This window comes from Ornithorhynchus anatinus, chromosome 2 (genome assembly GCF_004115215.2).
Source record: "Ornithorhynchus anatinus isolate Pmale09 chromosome 2, mOrnAna1.pri.v4, whole genome shotgun sequence".
In the NCBI taxonomy this organism is placed as follows: Eukaryota; Metazoa; Chordata; class Mammalia; order Monotremata; family Ornithorhynchidae; genus Ornithorhynchus; species Ornithorhynchus anatinus.
This window is the reverse complement of record NC_041729.1, coordinates 52,664,954-52,678,805: the sequence shown is the minus strand read 5'-3', so window position 1 is coordinate 52,678,805 and position 13,852 is coordinate 52,664,954. Positions and strand designations below refer to the sequence as shown.

Below are 13,852 nucleotides of genomic sequence, written 5' to 3'. Positions count from 1 at the left end.
AGTAGAGAAGCAGCGTGGCTCAGTGGAAAGAGCCCGGGCTTGGGAGTCAGAGGTAATGGATTTGAATCCTGGCTCTGGCAAGTGACTGTGGGCAAGTCACTTAACTTCTCTATGTCTCAGTTGCCTCATCTGTAAAATGGGGATTAACTTTGAGCCTCACGTGGGACAACCTGATTACCCTGTATCTACCCCAGAGCTTAGAACAGTACTCTGCACATAGTAAGCGCTTAACAAATACCAACATTATTATTATTATTACTTGACATATAGTAAGTGCTTAACAAATACCATAAAAAAATTAGAACCCAACTCCTCAGGCTCCCAGGTCCATGCTCTTTCCACTAGGCCATACCTTGCCTCTTTCTCTGTCTCTCTGTCTCTCTGTCTCTCCCCCCACATCCAATCTCACACCCCATTACACTCCTTGGACCATCCTGGTCTCCTGTTCTCCTGTTCCAGCTGCCTTGTGCTACCACCTCTTCCATCCCTCACACGGTGGCCACACTGGATGAATCCTGGAGATTTCCGGCTCTGCCACTCTGACTTGCTTCCGGCCACACCGGCAACCTCCGAGAAACCCGATAGCAACCAGGAGGAACCATCATGACTGTGGGGCAAAAAAAAAAATGCATTTAGGGATGAAAAGGAGATAAGCCAAGAGGCTCAATGAATTCCCAGCAATGTGGTCTTTTCAAGTGGCCTGAAAACCAGATATTTCATCTGCTGAGGAGACAGCAGCACCAGTCACTACCTTTGGAAAGGAGAAAGAAGAGTTAGAGGAGAAGGAAGATAAGTCTCTATCCCTCTTCTGAAGATTTGGGATCAGAGACTGAAAATTAGACTATAAATGGGTCTTTCCGAAGGCCCTTTCCAGAGTGAGACAGAATCCCAAAGGTCATTAGACATTGCCTCCCACGTTTAAAGTTTTTCCTCAGCAGGCGGCCCTCAGCTATCATGTGGACTGGAAGCTAGTAGCGGGCAGGAAATGTTGTATTATATCTCCAAGGACCTAGTACAATGTTCTGAGCGCAGTGAGTGCTCAATAAATTCCATTGAGGAGGATGACGATGGGCCGAGGGACATCCGGAGAGGCAGTGTCTACAGCCGTTCCCCTGACCAGAGGACTCGGCCTCTTTTGGCCTGTTCGGGGCCTACTTGGTCCAGGTTCTGAATTGGGGGTCCCTCGTCACCCCCGTCCTCTGAAGGTGTGACAGAGGAAGAATTAGCTGCTGCACCCTTCCTTGAAGGGCTTGTGATCTAACTAGGCAAAGATTGTCCAACTAGACAGGGGACCTCTCCTATGAATCAACACCTTACCATGGCAGGAGAGTTTGCGTACGCCAATGAAGCTCAGAGCTGTGCCATTGAGAGCTACTCTCTCATCAGGGTTACCCATAATGGAAAGGTCTAAGCCGAAGCATCAGAGAAAGTTCGTTCACCTGTGCTGGGCAGCAGGGGCACAGGGAAAGAGTTAAAGGTGGATGATGAAGTGATCATGGATGATGAAGTGATCAAATGTTGATCAAAGACAACGGCGGAGACTTTAGTTTTTACCGCACAGAAGAAGGCGATGGTAAACCACTTCTATATTCTTACCAAGGGAACTCCACGGATATACACACCAGAACAACTCAGAAGATAGGACGTTTTGGAGAGAGTGTGTCCAGGGGATCGCTGTGAATCAGAAATGACTCGACGGCACCTGACTACAAGACATGAGACAACGTAGAGTTACACAAATTTTAATTAAGAGAACTGTGTCTAATAATTCCGTTCTATTGTACTCTCCCAAGCATTTAGTACCGTACTCTGCACATAGTAAGTGCTCAATAAATTTGATTGATCGATTTGGAGGGAAAACTCTACGTGGATACAAGTTTATCATGTTGGAGACAGTGCCTGTCCCACATGGAGCTCTGCCAGTTTAAAACAGAAGGAGGAAGACTTAATACAAATAAGGTAACTGAGGCACAAAGAATATACACAGCAAGCAATCGATCAGTGGTATTTATTGAGCACTTACTGTGTACAGGACACTCAACTGAGTGTTTGGGAGAGTACAATACAACTGAGTTGTATTTAATCTCCATTTTACAAATGAGGCAACTGAAGCACAGAGGGGACACACAGAAAGCAATTGACAGTGCTGGGATTAGAACCCAATTCCTTCTGACTCCCAGGCCTGTGTTTTATCTACTAGATCATACTGCTTCTCTCCACTCTTTTCTCCTACTACTTCCCACCTTAACCACTTTATTCCTCTTAAATTCATTTTCTCACCGTGCTTCAGTCTTGCCTGTTCCACCTCCAACCCCCTCCCGCCTGGAACGCCTTCCCCGCCATCACAGCCATCAGACCACTGCTCTAACCATCTTCAAAGTCCTTCTGAAATCTCACCTCCTCCGGGAGGCCTTTCCTGATTGATTTTTCATCTCTCCAGTTACTGCATGAGGGTGGCCGATTGTCGGATGTTATATCCTACTGTTTTTCAGCTCATCTGTCTGCTGTCTGATAGTGATCAGGTACTGGACGGCTAGTGGATAGAGCACGGGCCTGGGAGTCAGAAGGATCTGGGTTCTAATCCCGGCTCCACCACTTGTCTGTTGTGTGACCATGAGCAAGTCGCTTCACTTCCCTGGGCCTCAGTTATCTCATCTGTACAATGGAGATTCAGACTGCAGCGTGGGACAGGGACTGTGTCCAACCTGATTAGCTTGTATCTACCCCCGCAGTGTTTGATACGTAGTAAGTGTTTTAACAACGTCATCATTATTCTTTATGTACAGTGCTTTTGTACTCAGTTTCCAGCCTCCCTCTACCTTGGGTTCTGATGTCAAGTTCCTCGGTTTGCAAGTGGGTGACGGGGGCTCTCAGAGGTGTGGAAGAAGAACACAATGGAAAGTGAGAGAAACAACCTGAGCTTGGGTGGCTTGGGACGTGCTCTTGTAAAACGGTGCACAGTGATGTCATTTGGTTGGCTGCATGCCTTGTGAACGCATGTGATGTCATGTTCCTCTCATCAGTCAAACGACTGTATTTATTGAACGTCTCTGTATGAAGCACTTGGGAGAGTACAACACAATAATATAACAGGCACATTTCCTGCCCACAATGAGCTTACAGTCTAGAGGGGGAGATGGGCATTAATATAAAATATTTAAATTACAGATATGTTCTTAGTGCTGTGGGGCAGGGCGAATAAAGGGAGTAAGTCAGGGTAACACAGAGGGGGTGGGAAAAGAGGAAAAAGGGAAGGCCTCTTGGAGGAGAACACAGAAGGAGTGGGAAAAGAGGAAATGGGGAAGGCCTCTTGGAGGAGATGTGCCTTCAATAAGGCCTTGAAGGTGGGGAGAGTAATTGCCTGTCCGATATGGATTCTATTGCCTTGATTCTATTTATTTGCTATTGTTTTAATGCGATGTTCATCCCCTCGATTCTATTTTTTGCTATTGTTCTTGTCTGTCCGTCTCCCCCGATTAGACTGTAAGCCCGTCAAAGGGCAGGGACTGTCTCTATCTGTTGCCAATTTGTCCATTCCAAGCGCTTAGTACAGTGCTCTGCACATAGTAAGCGCTCAATAAATACTATTGAATGAATGAATGAATGAATATGGAGGAGGGCATTCCAGGCCAGAGGCATCATATGGGTGAGAGGTCGGTGGTGAGATGGACAAGATGGGGGTACAGTGAGAAGTTTAGCATTAGAGGAGAGAAGTGTGTGGGTTGGTTTGTAGTAGAAGAATAGTGACGTGAGGTAGGAGGGAGCAAGGTGATTGAGTGCTTCAGAGCTGATGGTAAGGAGTTTCTTTTTGATGTGGAGGTGGATGGGCAACCACTGGAGGTTCTTGAGGAGTGGGAAAAATGGACTAAACATTTTTGTAGAAAAATAATCCAGGTAGCAGAGTGCAGTATGGACGGGAGTGGGGAGAGACAGAAGGCAGGGAGGTCAGCAAGGAAGCTGATAGAATAATCAAAGCAGGGTAGGGTATGTGCTTGGATTAACGTGATAGCAGTTTGGATAGAGAGGAAAGGATGGATTTTAGCGATGTGGTGAAGGGTTTTTTTATGGTATTTGTTTAGCGCTTACTATGTTCTAAGTGCTGGGGTATATACAAGGTATCAGGGTGAACACGGTCCATGTACCACGTGTGGCTCATGGTCTTAAGCACAGTGAGAAGTAGGGTGAGAAGCAGCATGGCTCACTGGAAAGAACACGGACTTGGGAGTCAGAGGTCGTGGGTTCTAATCCCTGCTCTGCTACTTGTCAGCTGTGCAACCTTGGGAAAGTCACTTTACTTCTCTGTGCCTCAGTTACCTCATCTGGAAAATGGGGATTAAGACTGGGAGCCCTATGTGGCACAAGGACTCATAGCCTTCCGTTATCGTCGATGATGCCGATGGCATTTATTAAGCACTTACTATGTGCCAAGCACTGTTCTAAGCACTGAGGTAGATACGAGGTAATCCAGTTGTCCCACGTGGAGCTCACCGTCTTAATCTCCATTTTTCCAGATGAAGTAATTGAGGCGCAGAGAGTTAAGTGACTTGCCCAAAGTCACACAGCTGATAAGTGGTGGAGCCGGGATTAAAACCCACCACCTGTGACTCCAAGCCCGGGCTCTTTCCACTAAACCATGCTGCTTCTATCCATCTAGCTGCCGGGCTGCCTCTTCCACGTTTGTCCTGGATTTTTCCTGGGATTAGGGCCTTCTCCAGATTAGGCGTCCAAAATATGCTAAAAGCAGTGTGGCTTAGTGGAAAGAGCCCAGGCCTGGGAGTCAGAGGTCATGGGTTCTAACCCCTGCTCCACCACTTATCTGCTGTGGGACTTGGGCAAGTCACTTGACTTCTCTGAGCCTCAGTGACCTCATCTGGAAAATGGGGTTTGAGTGTGAGCCCCGTATGGGACAACTGATGATCTTGTATCCCCCCAGCACTTAGAACAGTGCTTGGCACATAGTAAGCACTTAACAAATATCATTATTATTAAAGCAGCGTGGTTCAGTGGAAAGAGCACGGACTTGGGAGTCAGAGGTTGTGGGTTCTAATCCCGCCTCCGCCACTTGTCATCTGTGTGACTTTGAGCAAGCCACTTCACTTCTCTGGGCCTCAGTGTCCTCATCTGGAAAATGGGGATTAAGACAGTGAGCCCACGTGGGACAACCTGATGACCATTCATTCAATAGTATTTATTGAGCGTTTACTATTTGCAGAGCATTGTACTAAGCGCTTGGAATGTACAAATCGTCAACAGATAGAGACAGTCCCTGCCCATTGATAGGCTTACAGTCTAATCGGGGGAGACAGACAAACAAAAACAATAGCAATAAATAGATAATAATAATGTTGGTATTTGTTAAGCGCTTATTACGTGCAGAGCACTGTTCTAAGCGCTGGGGTAGATACAGGGGAATGAGGTTGTCCCACGTGAGGCTCACAGTCTTCATTCCCATTTTACAAATGAGGGAACTGAGGCACAGAGAAGTGAAGTGACTTGCCCCTAGTCACACAGCTAAGGGGTTCGAACCCATGGCCTCTGACTCCCAAGCGCGGGCTCTTTCTACTGAGCCACGCTGCACTTCTCGGGGTCTCGGTGACCTCATCTGGAAAATGGGGATTAAGACTGAGCGCCCCACATGGGACACCTGATGACCTTGTATCCCCCCCGGTGCTTAGGAAAGTGCTTGGCACATAGTAAGCGCATAACAAATATCGTTATCATTACTAAATCAATTTGCCTTCCACTGTGGCATAAAGGCATATAGTATACGCCTTCCAGATACGACCAATATTTTTTATTCTGCTTGGTATTATTATAAGCAACGGCCCTTTCCGCCAAGGCATCAAGGGGCCCCGCTCCAATCGACAACCAGCGCAAGGCCCGAGCCGGCCGGCCGCGCAGGCGCACTGACGCCGCCCGCGACATTTTTCCCGCGGCGCCCCGGCGCATCAAATGGCGTAAACCGGAAGTGGCCGCCCAGCCTGGCCCGGCGGCGCGATGGAGGAGGCGCCGCACGGTGGGTGAAGCTCCCCGGGCCGGGGCGAGGGGGAGAAGGGAGGAAGGAGTTGCCCGCCGCTCTAATCGCGCTTTTCTTTGTGTGCAGATTGCCCCGGGGCGGGCAGCGCCCAGGCGGGCAAAGGGGCCTCCTGCCAGGACTGTCCCAACCAGCGGCTCTGCGCCTCGGGGGCCGGCGCCGCCCCGGACCCCGGTGAGAAAGGTTCCGGCCCCATGCGGCGGCCCGGGGGCGGGGGGGAGACGGGCGGGGGCGGCGGCCAGGGGCATTACGGTATTCGGTAATTACGGTACCGCCAGGCGCCCCCCACTCTGCATTGGCCCACCGGCTTCACCCCCCCCTTTGGCAGAGAAGTAAAGTGACTTCGTAGTAATAATGGTGGAAATTTGTTCAGCGCTTACTATGTGCAGAGCCCTATGGGGATACAAGGTCAGCAGGGTGTCCTTCGTGGGGCTCACAGTTTTCATCCCCATTTTCCAGCTGAGGCCACTGAGGCCCAGAGAAGAATAATAATAATGTTGGTATTTGTTAAGCGCTTACTGTGTGCAGAGCACTGTTCTAAGCGCTGGGGTAGATACAGGGTCATCAGGTGGTCCCACGTGAGGCTCAGTTTTCATTCCCCTTTTACAGATGAGGGAACTGGGAGAAGTGACTGGCCCCAAGTCACCCAGCTGGCACTAATAACAATGTTGGTATTGGTTAAGCGCTGGGGTAGATACAGGGTCATCCCTCGTGAGGCTCACAGTCTTCATTCCCATTTTACAGATGAGGGAACTGAGGCCCAGAGAAGTGAAGTGACTGGCCCCAAATCACACCGCTGGCAATAATAATAATAATAATGTTGGTATTTGTTAAGTGCTTACTATGTGCAGAGCACTGTTCTAAGCGCTAGGGTAGATACAGGGTCATCAGATGGTCCCTCATGAGGCTCACAGTCTTAATCCCCATTTTACAGATGAGGGAACTGAGGCCCAGTGAAGTGACTTGCCCACAGTCACACAGATTAGATTAGAATCCATCTCCCAAGCCTGGGCTGTTTCCACGGAGCCACGCTGCTACTCCGGACTTGCCCAAGTGTGGACTTGTCCAAGGTCACACAGCAGACAAGTGGTGGAGGCAGGATTAGAACCCATGACCTCTGACTCCCAAGCCCGGGCTCTTTCCACCAGACCACACTAATCAAGAGGACCGATTCTCAGGAGAAGGCCCTTCTGACTTTGTATTTGATGTCTGTCTCTTCCCCCCTAGACTGTGAACTTGTTGCGGGCAGGGATTATCAGGGATTATCACTCTTTATTGCTGTACTGTACTTTCCCAAGTGCTGGTATGGTGCTCTGCACACAGTAAGTGCTCAATAAATACAATTGAATGAATGAATTCTAAGCACAAGGGTAGATATAAGGTAAATAGGTTGGACAGAGAAGATGGGACCCCCTCACTGGGGGTCACCCACCAATCCTCTGCTAAAGGCGATGTTCTCACCCCCAGCCTTTAATCATCATCATAATTATGGCATTTTATTAAGCGCTTACTGTGTGCAAGGCACTATACTAAACGCTGGGATGGCTACAGCAAATCGATTTGGGGCCGGTCCCTGTCCCAAGTGAGGCCTCACAGTCTCAATTCCAATTTTACAAGTGAGGTAACTGAGGCACAGAGAAGTAAAGTGACTTGTCCAAGGTCACACAGCAGACAAGTGGTGGAGATGGGATTAGAACCCATGACCTTCTGACTCCCAGGCCCATCCTCTACCCACTATGCCATCCCACCTCTCTTGTATTGTACTTTACCAAGTGCTTAGTACAGTGCTCTGCACATAGTAAGTGCTCAGGAAAGAAGCAGCATGGCCTGGGAGTCTGAAGGACCTAGGTTCTGATTCTGCCTCCACCACTTCTGTGCTGTGTGATCTTGGGCAAGTCGCTTCTTCTCTTTGCCTTGTTATCTCATCTGTAAAATGGGGATTAAAAAATAATTATAATAATGTTGGTATTTGTTAAGCGCTTACTATGTGCCGAGTACTATTCTAAGTGCCGGGGGAGATACGGGGTAATCAGGTTGTCCCTCGTGGGGCTCACATTTTTAATTCCCATTTTATAGAAGAGGTAACTGAGGGCCAGAGAAGTGAAGTGACTTGCCCAAGGCCACACAGCAGACAAGTGGCGCTCCAGGATTAGAACCCAGGTCCTCCGACTCCCAGGCCTATGCTCTTTCCACTAGGCCATGTTGCTTCTCTGCGGTCGGGAGAGTTTTGGGGTTGCGTGCCGAGAGGGGGTTCTTCTAAAAGATCACTACTTTGTTGGGCTGGGAGGCCCAGCGGTGCTAGAGATTGGAGGCCAAAGACTAACCCGAAATTGTCTTTTACAGCCATAGAGCAAATCAAAGAAAAAATGAAGACAGTGAAACACAAGATCCTGGTGCTGTCTGGAAAAGGAGGTGTTGGCAAAAGCACTTTTAGTGCTCACCTGGCACATGGCTTAGCGGAAGATGAAAGTAAACAGGTGGGGAACTTTGCGGAGAACTTGAAAACATCCTTAAGCGTTCATGGGTCGTGTTTGGGTTTCGATCATTAACTTCTTAGTTCCTTGGGTTGCTATCGAGATGGAAGAAGCAAAATAGATCTCGAAGCTGAATGGTTGAATTGCTGTGAAAATCACACAAGTTTCAGCTATTTTCCTTTTCCATATAGAGTGTTCAGTGCTTTATTTTTTAATGATACTATTTGCCTAGGAAAGAAATAGACCTGTAGTGGTAATGGTGTTTATTGAACATTTACCCAGTGCAACACACTCTTCTAAGCACTTGGGAAAGTACAACAGAAGGCAAACGTATGTTCCCTACTCATAAGGAGCTCACATTTCAACGATAATAAATTGTATCTCTTAGCATGACCCTTGTTAGGCTTAAGTCTGTGTACATTTAAGTAAGCATATGTGTGCTCTTAGAATTGCTTTTTAATGATATTCCCAGAGCCTAATGCCTTCACATGTAAGAACCCTCTCCTGATGGTTTTGGTAAAAAAATACTAGGGAAGCAGCATGGTTTGGCGGCAAGAGCCTGGGCTTGGGAGTCAGAGGTCGTGAGTTATAATAATAATGACTATGTGCCAAGCACTGATCTAAGAGCTGGGTAGATACAAGGTAAACAGGTTGTCCCATGTGGGGCTCACAGTCTCAATCCCCATTTTCCAGATGAGGTCACTGAGGCACAGAGGAGTAAAGTGACTTGCCCAAAGTCACACAGCTGACAAATGGCAGAGCCAGGATTAGAGCCCGCGTCCTCTGACTTCCAAGCCCGGGATCTTGCCACTAAGCCACGCTGCTTCTCTGTCCCAGCTCTGCCACTTGTCAGCCTGTGTGACTTTGGGCAAGTCACTTAACTTTTCTGTGTCTCATTTCCCTCATCTGTAAAATGGGGATTAATATTGTGAGCCCCACATGGGACGACCTGATTACCTTATATCTGCCCCAGTGCTTAGAATAATAATGTTGGTATTTGTTAAGCGCTTACTATGTGCAGAGCACTGTTCTAAGCGCTGGGGTAGACACAGGGGAATCAGGTTGTCCCACGTGGGGCTCACAGTCTTAATCCCCATTTTACAGATGAGGGAACTGAGGCACAGAGAGGTTAAGTGACTTGCCCACAGTCACACAGCTGGACAAGTGGCAGAGCTGGGATTCGAACTCATGAGCCCTGACTCCAAAGCCCGTGCTCTTTCCACTGCGCCACGCTGCTTCTCGTGCTAAGTGCTAAGCACTGTTCTGCTTAGAACAGTGTTTGGCACATAGTAAGCACTTAACAAATATCATTATTATTATCATTATTATAAAGTGTGGCACGGGTTATTTGCAACAACATGCAATTAATTAAATGGTCAGGGTGGGTAGCGAGCTGTAATATAACCTGTGCACATTTGCAAATGTCTCGGTATAGTTTCTGCTCTTATATAGCGGTATTTGTGTTCAACCAATTGCATTTATTGAGTGCTTACTGTGTGCACAGCCCTGTACTAAGCGCTTGGGAGAGTACGGTCTTATGTTCTTGAAGAACTCTGGGCTATGGGAAAGTCATGTAACAGTAACCACTGATTCGACTGGAATTAAAAGGTTAGTGGATAGTCGGTCTCAAGATACCCTTACTGACATTTTCCTCTACAGATTCCTAAATTGTATTCCCCATTGCAGAATGCTGAACTCTGTTGCATTGTTCTCTCCCAAGCGCTTAGTATACTGCTTTGCACATAGTAATCAATTAATCATATTTATTGAGCGCTTACTGTGTGCAAAGCACTGTACTAAGCGCTTGGGAGAGTACAATATAGCAACAAACACATTCCTGCCCTTATCAAGCTCAGAGTTAGAGGGAGAGACATGTTCGCAACTCACAACAAGCCTACACTCTAGAAGGGGGAGATAGACATTAATATAAATAAATTATGGATATGTACATAAGTGCTGTGGGGCCGAAGGAGGGGGTGAATAAAGGGTGCAAATCCTAGTGCAAGGGTGATGCAGAAGGGAGTGGGAGAAGAGGAAAGGAGGGCCTAGTCGGGGAAGGCCTCTTGGAGGAGATGCACCTTCAAGAAGGTTTTGTAAGTGGGGAGAGTGATCATCTGTCGGACATGAAGGGTTAGGGTGTTGAGGGCAAAAGGCGGGAGGTGGGCGGTAGGTCATTGGTGAGATAGATGAGATCAAGGTGCAGTGATTAGGTTAGCATTCGAGGAGCAAGATGTGCCCGCCGCACTGTCGTAGGCAAGCAGCAAAGTGAGGTAGGAGGGGACAAGCTGATTGAGGGCTTTAAAGCCGACGGTAAGGAATTTCTATCTCATGCAGAGGTGGCTGGGCAATCACTGGAGGTTTTTGAGGCATGGGGAATCATGGACTGAATGGTTCTGTAGAAAAATGGTTTGGGTAGCAGAATGAACCTTCTCACTGTGCCTCGTTCTCACCTGTCTTTCTGCTGACCCCTGGCCCACGTACTACCTCTGGCCTAGAACGCCCTCCCTCCTGAAACGTGACATGATTAATCAGGTTTTGAAGGAGGGGAGAGTAAAGACACATCTCCCCCAAGAGGCCTTCCCAGACTAAGCCCCACTTTTCTCATCTCCCACTCCCTTCTGTGTCACCCTGACTTGCTACCTCTATTCACCCCCACCCCTAGCCCCATAACACGTACATATCTGTAATTTTATTTGTATTGTTGTCCGCCTCCCCGCCTCTAGACCGTGAGCTCATTGCGGCCAGGGGATGTCACTGCTATTGCTGTATTGTATTTTCCCAAGCGTTCAGTACGGTGTCTTCAGTACGGTGTCCTGCACACAGTAAGCGATTAATAGGTACGACTGAACGTGTGACTGGAGTAGGGAGAGACAAGAGGTGAAGCGGTCGAAAAGGAGGCCGATGCAGGAATCAACGTGAGCTACAATAAATGCTTGGATTAAGGTGGTAGTAGATTGGATGGAGGGGAAAGGGCGGATTTTAGCGCTCTCGTGAAGGTTGAACCGGCAGAACATAGTGACAGATTGAGTATGTGGGTTGAATGAGAGGGATGAGTCGAGAATAACGCCTAGGATACGGCCTTGTGAGACAGGAAAGAGGGCAGTGCCGTCTACAGTTGAGGGAAAGTCACGATGAAGTCAGGTGAGGAGTTCTGCTTCGAACATGTTCAATTTGAGGTGTCGGCAGGTCGCTGTCTCACCCCCATTCCCTCAGTCAGTCAATCAGTGGGATTTAGTGATGATGATGATGGTATTTGTTAAGCACTTACTATGCACCAAGCACTGTTCTAATACCTGGGGGGGATACAAGGTATTCAAGTTGTCCCACAGTGGGGCTCACAGTCTTAATCTCCATTTTCCAGATGAGGTAACAGAGGCCCAGAGAAGTTAAGTGACTTGCCCAAAGTCATACAGCTGACAAGTGGCGGAGGTGGGATTAGAACCCATGACCTCTGACTCTCAAGCCCGTGATCATTCCACTGAGCCACGCTGCTTCCCTTGTGAGCACTTACTATGTGCGGAGCACCGTACTAAGCTCTTGGGAGAGTACCCTACGACAGAATTAGCAGGCACGTTCCCTGCCCGCAACAAGCTTACAGGCCCCCCGCATAGTCCGCTGCTTCTGCTACGGCATTCTTGTAACTCTGCTGTTAAGACTCCAGAGGCTGGTCCAATTTGAGCCACTCCAAGCTCACCGTTGCCTATTATAATCTATAATCTTCAACTCGGTAACACTACATGCTTCCCTCAGTAACTCTCCATCGCACAACTATCCCCACGCCCAACTTGCTTCTCTGCCCCCCATGACCTCGGCATCTACTTTATTGGCAAGATAAAGAAGCAGCGTGATTTAGTGGATGGAGCACGGGCCTGGGAGTCAGAAGGACCTGGGTCCTAATCCCGGCTCTGCTACGTGTCTGCTGTGTGACCTTGGGCAAGTCAGTTCACTTCTCTGGGTCTGTTACCTTATCTGTAAAATGGGGATTAAGTGTGAACCCCATGTGGAACAGGGACTGTGTCCAACCTGATAAAATTGTATCTACCCCAGTGCTTAGAATAGTGCTTGGCACATGTAAGCAGTTAACAAATACCGAAATTGTTATTATTAAAATAGAGGCCTTTAGGTAAAGGTCAATGCTAAATACAGTCCTTGGCACATAATAATGGCATTTGTGTTTATTATTATTGTTATTAGAAGAAAAGCAGCATGACCTAGTGGATAGAGCACAGGCCTGGGAGTCAGAAGGACCTGGGTTCTAATCCCCGCTTCACCACTTGTCTGCTGCGTGACCTTGGGCAAGTCACTTCATTTCTCTGTGCCTCAGTTACCTCATCTGTGAAACGGAGATTAAGACTGTGAGCCCCATGTGGGACAGGGACTGTGTCCAATCCAATTACCTTGTATCTACTCCAGTGCTTAGCACAGTGCCTGGCACCTAGTAAGCACTGAACACCATTATTATCATTATTATCAGAAATGAACTTCCCTAAGGACATTTTTTCACTTCTTCAACACTTCTACTTTCTTCTTTCTAGTTGTCTTTCAAGGGGAAGTATCATGATAGCTTTTAAAATCTAACTCCTCCTACCTGGCCCATGCACCCCACCTCTTAAAAGCACGTGTTCCCACCCTTATTGCTACCTGTGACCTCGCTATCCTTCCTTTCTGCCTTCAAGCATGCTCGACTTTTCCCCCATTTAAAAAAAAAAGTCTCCCCACCTCCCTGCATCATTCATCTGTTGCCCAATTTCCCTCCTCCATAATCTTGTTAAAACTCCTTCAGCAGCCTGTATAGATCTTCTGTTTCGTGTATCCTTGTCCATCCAGCGTGTTTATCTCGACCGCTCAAGTTGTAAATATTTTTACGTTCGTCTCCCCTTGTCACTCAGTTTGTCCGCACCTCTCTTGCTGTTAGTACAGTGGACCAGGGGCCGCTGAATGAATAAACGCTACCTACTACTTTCACTTACCCTCCGCCGACTCTCTGGTTGACTCACCGCAGGCTGGTTTGGGCTCTTTTACTTCACGAGAGACTGCATCACCAAGTGTGCCGAACAAAGTTTTCCATGGCAGGGAAGGTGCCGGATATGTTGTTATATTGTACTCTCCCAAGCGTCTAGCGCAACGCCCGCAGACAGGAAGCGCTCAGTAAATACAATCGATTGTATATGATGTGCCCTGTCATCTCAGGCTGGCTCCCCCATTTTGTTCCCCCTGATGCTGAAGCAGTATGGCCTGGTGGTTAGAGCGTGGACCTGGTAGTCAGAAGATTTTAACCACGGCTCTGCCACTTGTCTGCTGGGTGACCTTGGGCAAATCACAGCACTACTCTGGGCTTCATCTG

At 48.1% G+C, this 13,852-nt stretch overlaps 1 protein-coding gene across 1 annotated transcript in view; it reads left to right on the top strand.

The window, feature by feature from the left end:
* Positions 1–5,968: 5,968 nt before the first annotated feature.
* The window catches only part of NUBP1 (nucleotide binding protein 1), a 31,247-nt gene continuing 23,363 nt past the window's right edge, over positions 5,969–13,852 (top strand). The window contains exons 1-3 of the mRNA XM_029053177.1: positions 5,969–6,016; positions 6,104–6,208; positions 8,378–8,511. Of these exons, the coding sequence (XP_028909010.1) occupies positions 5,998–6,016; positions 6,104–6,208; positions 8,378–8,511 (258 nt within the window). The 5' untranslated portion in view covers positions 5,969–5,997. The remainder of the gene's footprint in view (positions 6,017–6,103; positions 6,209–8,377; positions 8,512–13,852) is intronic.